General features: G+C 35.8%; 1 protein-coding gene across 3 annotated transcripts in view; it reads left to right on the forward strand.

Annotated features, from left to right (window-relative positions):
* The window catches only part of LOC138283069 (integumentary mucin C.1-like), a 93259-nt gene that overhangs the window by 41901 nt on the left and 38196 nt on the right, over nt 1-13162 (forward strand). For 2 of the 3 annotated variants that reach the window (XM_069221217.1, XM_069221218.1), the window contains exons 6-8: nt 2293-2433; nt 6024-6164; nt 9765-9905. In XM_069221217.1, coding sequence (XP_069077318.1) covers nt 2293-2433; nt 6024-6164; nt 9765-9905 — 423 coding nt within the window. The remainder of the gene's footprint in view (nt 1-2292; nt 2434-6023; nt 6165-9764; nt 9906-13162) is intronic. The other variant, XM_069221219.1, reaches the window with a different exon arrangement.

Below are 13162 nucleotides of genomic sequence, written 5' to 3' on the forward strand. Positions count from 1 at the left end.
TGCTGGATAAATTAGTCTTTGACTGACACATAAATCTCGTTACCTTGGCTATAGCACAGACTGTAAGACTGAATAAACTAAAAATCGACTTTGGCTATGACAGTCAATTAGAATGTTAATACGCTGAAAGATTATCTCAATGATGAACATGTAGCCCAACAAATAGGCGTGACTTGTTTGAATCTGTTCCATTTATAAAAACACATGTTTTGTATTGATAAATGGTAGCAGCTCTGTGGACCACAGGTTTACTTACATAACTACAGTTTCATGAGTTCCATTAATGGAAACAGGCAACAAGATAAATGGCTGTGAAAGGCTCTTTGATCAAAATGTTACTGGGTTTGTGTTAGAACTAAGAATTCATTACTAGGGGAGATACATATTTGTACCATACAAGTATATAACGTAATTAGATTCATTTAATGCCCCTCTGCTCCTCTTTCTATAATACTTGGGACACCAGATTACCTACTATGCGTTTCAGTAGGACACACTTTCTAGTGACAGAACAATTTCTAAAGGAGCTGCAGTTAGTGACTTTTGAATCACAGCATTACAGTAAATTCCACAAATTTCCAATTAATACACTGCTCAGCAAGCAACAGCAGATAGGAGCATAGCTTCCCAATTTGTCTTACTGAATGAAAATTAAACTGAACTTTACTAGTAGCGTATCGTCAAATCAAAATTATTTGTAAAGTTTCTAAAAACATTATAAAATTAAGGACAGAAAAGCAAAACATTAAAAAATGCACATAATCAAAATTCTGCACCAATATACAACATTTTAAGTTATGTTAACTACTGTGGCTTGTACAAATGTATAAAACATTTGTTGATAGCCCATTTCTGAATGTATATGAACACATTTCCCATCAGCTAGCTGAATCATTGTAAAACACTTCACCTGGAACTGTGGGTTGTCGCTTTTCATATCTAATGTTACATTTTCTTCACCTGAGCCAGTTCATTTGTTTCATAAACATTAGTCATAGTCATTTCCTATGGAGTTACAAAGATGATGACATACACATTCAAAGTCAATTATTGACTCAAGCATAAAACAAGTGGGGACAATTCACAAAAGTAAGTATGGGAAGTAGTACTAATGAGTATGTTGTTACTTACTTTTACATCCAATTTTTACCAGGTCAAAATCGTCTAACTCCCTGTTAATGAAATGAGGAATAGGGCCGAGTTTGTTCTGTTTTTACTTTTTGTATATGAATATACAGTGGATATTCCATTGTTATTCTCATCTTGAGTGTTTTGAGGCCAATGTAAAAGGGCATGTATAAAAGAAAACCAGAGAGGTATTCCTTTATGTACTCCCACATGTCTTTGTAATTAAGCCTCATAGAGTCTACGTCTTTAATAATATGATTTTTAAACTAGGAGAAACAATTTGAAAATTAAATAATTTATCTGGCTATTTTCAGTGACAGAATCAAAGGCCCAGATTTACTACCATTTAACGCAGTGCAGCTAGGTGCCTTGCTGGCTGAGTTGCGTGAAAGAGAGACATCAATGAAGCACCATATTTACAGAGATACGGTGCATATCTGCTGCCCCCTTCTGCTAGTGCACTGTCTGCTGCTTGGCTCCAATGAAGGTATTCTTGCAAGGCAAGAGTGTCTGCATTACAGTATGGAATTTCTTTTCTACGCAAAGGGACACTTTCCTGAACAAACAAATCCTGAAAGGAAATTGTGCTAAAACTATTTGCATATTAGTCGCCTGATCTGAGTGATGGATATGCCACTTTGTCCGTTGGAGTTATTCCTGTGGCAGTCTGCTGAACAAAGGAATTGGACTTTTTCTTAACGATTAGTATAGTCTTCTTCACCCAACATGTTAGGTAGAGTAGACATGTTGTCAATGGCAGTAACTTCTAATTTGTGGGTGCATCTCCAATGTCCACACTTTGAGAAGTAAATTGCACTAATAATGAAAATCCACTGTAAGAGAGTGCATTTGTGGATTTTCCATTGAAGTGTCTTTTTCCATGCTGCTTTCATATTTTTTAGTGGGAAACAGCTTCTGCTTCAGTAGCAACTCTACATTTATTGGAAATTCCACCTCTGTCTTGGCAGAGATGGAAAATGCACCACAATGATGATTCAAACATCTGTCACTTAATCTCTGAATTATGCCCATAAGTCCACTATAAGGTTACATATAATGTGTACGATCTCTTAGATTTTGATAGACAATCTGCAGTTTTATTTTAGAACCTGTCATTGAAAATGCTTTTGTGAACTAAAAGTTATCAAACGTTTTTTTCCACAGAGAAATGTGGCATTGAACCCAAATCAAGAGTCGGTTGTGGCTATCCAGGAATCACGAAAGAGACATGCAATCAAAAAGGATGCTGCTTCGATGACAGCATACCGCAAACTATCTGGTGCTTTAACCCTCTCCGGTTGAACGGTAAGGTGCGACAAAGAAGAAAGTATGTCCTTTCAATTTCTGTTTTTCAATTAAATATTTGAGTCTATATTGGCTTTTTAAAGTATTGACTAGATTTTGACAGGGAATTCGCCATCTTTCTGGAGTGCACACCCAATCCAGATAAGAAACTACTGACACAATGTCCTCCACCATACGATCCATGTGGTACAGGAAAGTTTGTCTTTGAAAACAAAGATACAATTACAAATAAAACACCTAATTAGTAAACTTAAAAGGTTTCTTGAAAATCGGGAAAGGTGATCCCGATGTTCTCTGTAGCATACCCATTGTTCTGAAAAAAAATCTGGACAGCATGACAATCTGTCTGTAATAAGGTCCCTGGATAACTATTGTACATGTCATAGTATTACCCTGCTTTCATTTAGATCTATTCACAATAACAACATTCATTTGACCATGAAGATCTGTGACTTGAACTAGAAATTCAGTAGATTAAAAAGGGTACATCATGTCTGTTTCATTTAAAAAGTGAACTTGGCTATGTATGTGGCTCTGTGCATTTGTGACTCCAAAAGACAACTTAAATACTATGTAATGAACCTCTGGTTATTAAAGTGTGAAATTAAATGACTCCACACTACACAACACAGAAGTCTGGTAAATATTGGTCAACTGATTGAAATTTACTGGATTTATTTGTTGTAACTAAACAAGTCACAAAAGTATGACTCCTCTACAACATAGAGCTGTTTCATATTATGATAAGATTAGAAGTAACATAGATCAGTAGTCAATATCAGACAGGAATTTTTTAAGTTATTCATTTTGTTCTCTAGAAGATAAAAAATGTGTTATTTGTAAAACCTTCAAACTATAGAAAATTGGAGAAGCTGTGAATATCACTGTAGATTGCAAGAGGTAGAAAACACACTTGAGATACTTGGATGCATGGCTGCTACGATGTTTATGGGACTTCACTGCTATGAATTTTGAGTCATTTGCCTGCAGTCACGGAACTCCAATTATTAATTTCTATTGCTGCAATGTTGCACCCAAATGTATAGATAAACACTTGCAACATAATTTCCTGCATAATTGCATCTAGCTAAGATGGATCGAAAGTTACTAAAATAAAGCTTTACGCATAGTACCACAGCTGCAAAGTGCTGTATGCCTGTGCTAAACAGTTGCAAATTAGGAGACACTGTTGCCCAAGGAACATTAAGGTGTGCTAAAATTACAATGTAGTCTGCCATGAAGTGTGCTATATTATATTGTATGATGTTCCTTTTCCTGCAGCATAATTTAGCTGATTCTGCTGGATGAATTAGTCTTTGACCGACACATAAATCTCGTTACCTTGGCTATAGCACAGACTGCAAGATTGAATTAAACGAAAAATCGACTTTGGCTATGACAGTCAATTAGAATGTTAATACACTGAAAGCTGATCTCAATGATGAACATGTAGCCCAACAAATAGGCGTGACTTGTTTGAATCTGTTCCATTTATAAAAACACATGTTTTGTATTGATACATGGTAGCAGCTCTGTGAACCACAGGTTTACTCACATAACTACAGTTTCATGAGTTCCAATAATGGATACAGGCAACAAGATAAATGGCTGTGAAAGGTTCTTTGATCAAAATGTTACTGGGTTTGTGTTAGAACTGAGAATTAATTACTAGGGGAGATACATATTTGGGCCATACAAGTATATAACGTAATTAGATTCATTTAATGCCCCTCTGCTACTCTTTCTATAATACTTGGGACACCAGATTACCTACTATGAATTTCAGTAGGACAAGCTTTCTAGTGACAGAACAATTTCTAAAGGAGCTGCAGTTAGTGACTTTTGAATAACAACTTTACAGTAAATTCCACAAATTTCCAATTAAAACACTGCTCAGCAAGCAACAACAGATAGGAGCATAGCATCCCAATATTTCTTACTGAATGAAAACAACACTGAACTGTACTAGAAGCGTATTGTCAAATCAAATGTATTTGTAAAGTTTCTAAAAACATTATAAAATTAAGGACAGAAGAGCAAAACATTAAAAAATGCACATAATCAACATTCTGCACCAATATACAAAATATTAAGTTGTGTTAACTACTGTGGTTTGTACAAATGTATAAAACATTTGTTGACAGCCCATTTCTGAATGGATATGAACACATTTCACATCAGCTAGCTGAATCATTGTAAAACACTTCACCTGGAACTGTGGGTTGTCGCGTTTCATATCTAAAGTTATATTTTCTTCACCTGAGCCAGTTCCTTTGTTTCATAAACATTAGTCATAGCCATTTCCTATGGAGTTACAAAGATGATGACGTACACTTTCAATGTCAATTATTGACTCACACATAAAACAAGCGGGGCCAATTCACAAAAGTAAGTATGGGAAGTAGTACTAAAGAGTATGTTGTTACTTACTTTTACATACAATTTTTACCAGGTCAAAATCGTCTAACTCCCTGTTAATGAAATTAGGAATAGGGCGAGTTTGTTTTGTTTTTACTTTTTGTATATGAATATACAGTGGATATTCCATTTTTATTCTCATCTTGAGTGTTTTGAGGCCAATGTAAAAGGGCATGTATAAAAGAAAACAAGAGAGGTATTCCTTTATGTACTCCCACATGTCTTTGTAATTAAGCCTCATAGAGTCTACGTCTTTAATAATATGATTTTTAAACCAGGAGAAACAATTTGAGAATGAAATAATTTATCTGGCTATCTTCAGTGACAGAATCAAAGGCCCAGATTTACTACCATTTAACGCAGTGCAGCTAGGTGCCTTGCTGGCTGAGTTGCGTGAAAGAGAGACATCAATGAAGCTCCATATTTACAAAGGCACGGTGCATATCTGCTGCCCCCTTCTGCTAATACACTGTCTGCTGCTTTGCTCCAATGAAGGTATCCTTGCAAGGCAAGAGTGACTGCATTACAGCAAGGAATGTCTTTTCTACACAAAGGGACACTTTCCTGCACAAACAAATCCTGAAAGGAAATTATGCTAAAACTATTTGCATATTAGTCGCCTGATCTGAGTGATGGATATGCCACTTTGTCTGTTGGAGTTATTCCTGTGGCAGTCTGCTGAACAAAGGAATTGGACTTTTACTTAACGATTAGTATAGTCTTCTTCACCCAACATGTTAGGTAGAGTAGACATGTTGTCAATGGCAGTGAATTTCCAATTTGTGGATGCATCTCAAATGTCCACACTTTGAGAAGTAAATTGCACTAATAATGAAAATCCACTGTAAGAGAGTGCATTTGTGGATTTTCCATTGAAGTGTCTTTTTCCATGCTGCTTTCATATTTTTTAGTGGGAAACAGCTTATGCTGCAGTAGCAACTCTACATTTGTTGGAAATTCCACCTCTGTCTTGGCAGAGAAGGAAAATGCACCACAATGGTGACTCAAACATCTACCCTTAATCTCTGAATTATGCCCATAAATCCACTATAAGGTTACATATAATGTGTACGATCTCTTGGATTTTGATAGACAATCTGCAGTTTTATTTTAGAACCTGTCATTGAAAATGCTTTTGATAACTAAAAGTTATCAAACATTTTTTTCCACAGAGAAATGTGGCATTGAACCCAAATCAAGAGTCGGTTGTGGCTATCCAGGAATCACCAAAGAGACATGCAATCAAAAAGGCTGCTGCTTCGATGACAGCATACCGCAAACTATCTGGTGCTTTAACCCTCTCCGGTTGAACGGTAAGGTGCGACAAAGAAGAAAGCATGTCTTTTCAATTTCTGTTTTTCAATTAAATATTTGAGTCTATATTGGCTTTTTAAAGTATTGACTAGATTTTGACAGGGAATTCGCCATCTTTCCGGAGTGCACACCCAATCCAGATAAGAAACTACTGACACAATGTCCTCCACCATACGATCCATGTGGTACAGGAAAGTTTGTCTTTGAAGACAATGATACACTTACAAATAAAACACCTAATTAGTAAACTTAAAAGGTTTCTTGAAAATCGGGAAAGGTGATCCCGATGTTCTCTGTAGCATACCCATTGTTCTGAAAAAAAATTTAGACAGCATGACAGTCTGTCTGCAGTAAGGTCCCTGGATAACTATTGTACATGTCATAGTATTACCCTGCATTCATTTAGATCTTTTTACAATAACAACATTCATTTGACCATGAAGATCTGTGACTTGAACTAGAAATTTATTAGATTAAAAAGGGTACATCATGTTTGTTTCATTTAAAAAGTGAACTTGGCTGTACATGTGGCTCTGTGCATTTGTGACTTTAAAAGACACCTTAAATACTATGTAATGAACCTCTGGTTATTAAAGCGTTTAATTAAATCACTCCAAACTACACAACACAGAAGTCTGGTAAATATTGGTCAACTGATTGAAATTTACTGGATTTATTTGTTGTAACTAGACAAGTCACAAAAGTATGACTCCTCTACAACATAGAGCTGTTTCATATTATGATAAGATTATAAGTAATCTAGAAGAGTAGTCAATATCAGATAGGAATTTGTTAAGTTATTAATTTTGTTCTCTGGAGGATAAAAAACATGTTATTTGTAAAACCTTCAAACCATAGAAAATTGGAGAAGCTGTGAATATCGCTGTAGATTGCAAGAGGTAGAAACACACTTGAGATACTTGGATGCATGGCTGCTACAATGTTTATGGGACTTCACTGCTATGAATTTTGAGTCATTTGCCTGCAGTTACGGAACTGCTATTATTAATTTCTATTGCTGCAATGTGGCACCCAAATGTATAGATAAACACTTGGAACATAATTTCCTGCATAATTGCATCTAGCTAAGATTGATCGAAAGTTACTAAAAGAAAGCTTTACGCATAGTACCACTGCTGCAAAGGGTTGTATGCCTGTGCTAAACAACTGTAAATTAGGAGACACTGTTGCCCAAGGAGCATTAATGTGTGCTAAAATTACAATATAGTCGGATAATTCTGCCATGAAGTGTCCTATATTATATTGTATTATGTTCCTTTTCCTGCAGCATAATTTAGCTGCTTCTGCTGGATGAATTGGTCTTTGACTGACACATAAATCTCGTTACCTTGGCTATAGCACAGACTGTAAGATTGAATTAAACGAAAAATCGACTTTTGCTATGACAGTCAATTAGAATGTTAATACACTGAAAGCTGATCTCAATGATGAACATATAGCCCAACAAATAGACGTGACTTGTTTGAATCTGTTCCATTTATAAAAACACATGTTTTGTATTGATACATGGTCGCAGCTCTGTGAACCACAGGTTTACTTACATAACTACAGTTTCTTGAGTTCCATTAATGGATACAGGCAACAAGATAAATGGCTGTGAAAGGTTCTTTGATCAAAATTTTTCTGGGCTTGTGTTAGAACTGAGAATTCATTACTAGGGGAGATACATATTTGGACCATACAAGTATATAACGTAATTAGATTCACTTAATGCCCCTCTGCTACTCTTTCTATAATACTTAGGACACCAGATTACCTACTATGCATTTCAGTAGGACACACTTTCTAGTGACAGAATAATTTCTAAAGGAGCTGCAGTTAGTGACTTTTGAATCATAGCATTACAGTAAATTCCACAAATTTCGAATTAAAACACTGCTCAGCAAGCAACAACATATAGGAGCATAGCTTCCCAATTTATCTTACTGAATGAAAATAAAACTGAACTTTACTAGTAGCGTATTGTCAAATCAAACGTATTTGTAAAGTTTCTAAATGCATTATAAAATTAAGGACAGTAAAGCAAAACATTAAAAAATGCACATAATCAAAATCCTGCACCAATGTACAACATTTTAAGTTGTGTTAACTACTATGGTTTATACAAATGTATAAAACATTTGTTGATAGCCCATTTCTGAATGTATATGAACACATTTCCCATCAGCTAGCTGAATCATTGTAAAACACTTCACCTGGAACTGTGGGTTGTCGCCTTTCATATCTAATATTACATTTTCTTCACCTGAGCCAGTTCCTTTGTTTCATAAACATTAGTCATAGCCATTTCCTATGGAGTTACAAAGATGATGACATGCACATTCAATGTCAATTATTGACTCAAACATAAAACAAGTGGGGCCAATTCACAAAAGTAAATATGGGAAGTAGTACTAATGAGTATGTTGTTACTTACTTTTACATACAATTTTTACCAGGTAAAAATCGTCTAACTCCCTGTTAATGAAATTAGGAATAGGGCTGAGTTTGTTCTGTTTTTCCTTTTTGTATATGAATATACAGTGGGTATTCCATTTTTATTCTCATCTTGAGTGTTTTGAGGCCAATGTAAAAGGGCATGTATAAAAGAAAACCAGAGAGGTATTCCTTCATGTACTCCCACATGTCTTTGTAATTAAGCCTCATAGAGTCTACGTCTTTAATAATATAATTTTTAAACTAGGAGAAACAATTTGAAAATTAAATAATTTATCTTGCTATTTTCAGTGACAGAATCAAAGGCCCAGTTTTACTACCATATATCGCAGTGCAGCTAGGCGCCTTGCTGGCTGAGTTGCGTGAAAGAGAGACATCAATGAAGCTCCATATTTACAAAGATACGGTGCATATCTGCTGCCCCCTTCTGCTTGTGCACTGTCTGCTGCTTGGCTCCAATGAAGGCATCCTTGCAAGGCAAGAGTGCCTGCATTACAGTAAGGAATGTCTTTTCTACACAAAGGGACACTTTCCTGCACAAAAAAATCCTGAAAGGAAATTATGCTAAAAGTAGTTGCATATTAGTCGCCTGATCTGAGTGATGGAAATGCCACTTTGTCTGTTGGAGTTATTCCTGTGGCAGTCTGCTGCACAAAGGCATTGGACTTTTACTTAATGATTAGTATAGTCTTCTTCACCCAACATGTTAGGTAGAGTAGACATGTTGTCAATGGCAGTGAACTTCCAATTTGTGGGTGCATCTCAAATGTCCACACTTTGAGAAGTAAATTGCACTAATAATGAAAATCCACTGTAAGAGAGTGCATTTGTGGATTTTCAATTGAAGTGTCTTTTTCCATGCTGCTTTCATATGTTTTAGTGGGAAACAGCTTCTGCTGCAGTAGCAACTCTACACTTGTGGGAGATTCCAGCTCTGTCTTGGCAGAGAAGGAAAATGCACCACAATGGTGACTCAAACATCTGTCACTTAATCTCTGAATTATGCCCATAAATCCACTATAAGGTTACATATAATGTGTACGACCTCTTGGATTTTGATAGAGAATATGCAGTTTTATTTTAGAACCTGTCATTGAAAATGCTTTAGTGAACTAAAAGTTATCAAACGTTTTTTTCCACAGAGAAATGTGGCATTGAACCCAAATCAAGAGTCGAGTGTGGCTATCCAGGAATCACCAAAGAGACATGCAATCAAAAAGGCTGCTGCTTCGATGACAGCGTACCGCAAACTACCTGGTGCTTTAACCCTCTCCCGCTGAACGGTAAGGTGCGACAAAGAAGAAAGTATGTCTTTTCAATTTCTGTTTTTCAATTAAATATTTGAGTCTATATTGGCTTTTTAAAGTATTGACTAGATTTTGACAGGGAATTCGCCATCTTTCTGGAGTGCACACCCAATCCAGATTAGAAACTACTGACACAATGTCCTCCACCATACGATCCATGTGGTACAGGAAAGTTTGTCTTTGAAAACAAAGATACACTCACAAATAAAACACCTAATTAGTAAACTTAAAAGGTTTCTTGGAAATCAGGAAAGGTGATCCCGATGTTCTCTGTAGCATACCCATTGTTCTGAAAAAAAATGTGGACAGCATGACAGTCTGTCTGTAATAAGGTCCCTGGATAACTATTGTACATGTCATAGTATTACCCTGCGTTCATTTAGATCTATTCACAATAACAAGATTCATTTGACCATGAAGATCTGTGACTTGAACTAGAAATTTATTAGATTAAAAAGGGTACATCATGTTTGTTTCATTTAAAACGTGAACTTGGCTGTATATGTGGCTCTCTGCATTTGTGACTCCAAAAGACACCTTAAATACTATGTAATGAACCTCTGGTTATTAAAGCGCTTAATTAAATCACTCCAAACTACACAACACAGAAGTCTGGTAAATATTGGTCAACTGATTGAAATTTACTGGATTTATTTGTTGTAACTAGACAAGTCACAAAAGTATGACTCCTCTACAAAATAGAGCTGTTTCTAGAAACCTAGAAGAGTAGTCAATATCAGACAGGAATTTTTTAAGTTATTAATTTTGTTCTCTGGAGGATAAGAAACATGTTATTTGTAAAACCTTCAAACCATAGAAAATTGGAGAATCTGTGAATATCACTGTAGAGTGCAAGAGGTAGAAAACACACTTGAAATACTTGGATGCATGGCTGCTACGATGTTTATGGGACTTCACTGCTTTGAATCTTGAGTCATTTGCCTGCAGTTACTGAACTGCAATTATTATTTCTATTGCTGCAATGTTGCACCCAAATGTATAGATAAACACTTGCAACATAATTTCCTGCATAATTGCATCTAGCTAAGATGGATCGAAAGTTACTAAAAGAAAGCTTTACGCATAGTACCACTGCTGCAAAGTGCTGTGTGCCTGTGCTAAATAACTGCAAATTAGGAGACACTGTTGCCCAAGGAGCATTAAGGTGTGCTAAAATTACAATATAGTCAGATAATTCTGCCATGAAGTGTGCTATATTATATTGTATGATGTTCCTTTTCCTGCTGCATAATTTAGCTGATTCTGCTGGATGAATTGGTCTTTGACTGACACATAAATCTCGTTACCTTGGCTATAGCACAGACTGTAAGATTGAATTAAACGAAAAATCGACTTTTGCTATGACAGTCAATTAGAATGTTAATACACTGAAAGATGATCTCAATGACGAACATGTAGCCCAACAAATAGGCGTGACTTGTTTGAATCTGTTCCATTTATAAAAACACATGTTTTGTATTGATACATGGTAGCAGCTCTGTGAACCACAGGTTTACTTACATAACTACAGTTTCATGAGTTCCATTAATGGATACAGGCAACAAGATAAATGGCTGTGAAGGGCTCTTTGATCAAAATGTTACTGGGTTTGTGTTAGAACTGAGAATTCATTACTAGGGGAGATACATATTTGGACCATACAAGTATATAACATAATTAGATTCATTTAATGCCCCTCTGCTACTCTTTCTATAATACTTGGGACACCAGATTACCTACTATGCATTTCATTAGGACACACTTTCTAGTGACAGAACAATTTCTAAAGGAGGTGCAGTTAGTGACTTTTGAATCATAGCTTTACAGTAAATTCAACACATTTCCAATTAAAACACTGCTCAGCAAGTAACAACAGATAGGAGCATAGCTTCCCAATTTGTCTTACTGAATGAAAATAAAACTGAACTTTACTAGTAGCGTATTGTCAAATCAAACGTATTTGTAAAGTTTCTAAAAACATTATAAAATTAAGGACAGAAAAGCAAAACATTAAAAAATGCACATAATCAAAATCCTGCACCAATATACAACATTTTAAGTTGTGTTAACTAATGTGGTTTGTACAAATGTATACAACATTTGTTGATAGCCCATTTCTGAATGTATATGAACACATTTCCCATCAGCTAGCTGAATCATTGTAAAACACTTCACCTGGAACTGTGGGTTGTCGCCTTTCATATCTAATATTACATTTTCTTCACCTGAGCCAGTTCCTTTGTTTCATAAACATTAGTAATAGCCATTTCCTATGGAGTTACAAAGATGATGACATACACATTCAATGCCAATTACTGACTCAAACATGAAACAAGTGGGGCCAATTCACAAAAGTAAGTATGGGAAGTAGTACTAATGAGTATGTTGTTACTTACTTTTACATACAATTTTTACCAGGTGAAAATTGTCTAACTCCCTGTTAATGAAATTAGGAATAGGGCTGAGTTTGTTCTGTTTTTCCTTTTTGTATATGAATATACAGTGGGTATTCCATTTTTATTCTCATCTTGAGTGTTTTGAGGCCAATGTAAAAGGGCATGTATAAAAGAAAACCAGAGAGGTATTCCTTCATGTATTCCCACATGTCTTTGTAATTAAGCCTCATAGAGTCTACGTCTTTAATAATATGATTTTTAAACTAGGAGAAACAATTTCAAAATTAAATAAGTTATCTGGCTATTTTCAGTGACAGAATCAAAGGCCCAGTTTTACTACCATTTATCGCAGTGCAGCTAGGCGCCTTGCTGGCTGAGTTGCGTGAAAGAGAGACATCAATGAAGCTCCATATTTACAAAGATACGGTGCATATCTGCTGCCCCCTTCTGCTAGTGCACTGTCTGCTGCTTGGCTCCAATGAAGGTATCCTTGCAAAGCAAGAGTGCCTGCATTACAGTAAGGAATGTCTTTTCTACACAAAGGGACACTTTCCAGCACAAAAAAATCCTGAAAGGAAATTATGCTAAAAGTAGTTGCATATTAGTCGCCTGATCTGAGTGATGGATATGCCACTTTGTCTGTTGGAGTTATTCCTGTGGCAGTCTGCTGAACAAAGGCATTGGACTTTTACTTAATGATTAGTATAGTCTTCTTCACCCAACATGTTTGGTAGAGTACACATGTTGTCAATGGCAGTGAACTTCCAATTTGTGGGTGCATCTCAAATGTCCACACTTTGAGAAGTAAATTGCACTAATAATGAAAATCCACTGTAA

This window comes from Pleurodeles waltl, chromosome 2_2 (genome assembly GCF_031143425.1).
Source record: "Pleurodeles waltl isolate 20211129_DDA chromosome 2_2, aPleWal1.hap1.20221129, whole genome shotgun sequence".
Classification (NCBI taxonomy): domain Eukaryota; kingdom Metazoa; phylum Chordata; class Amphibia; order Caudata; family Salamandridae; genus Pleurodeles; species Pleurodeles waltl.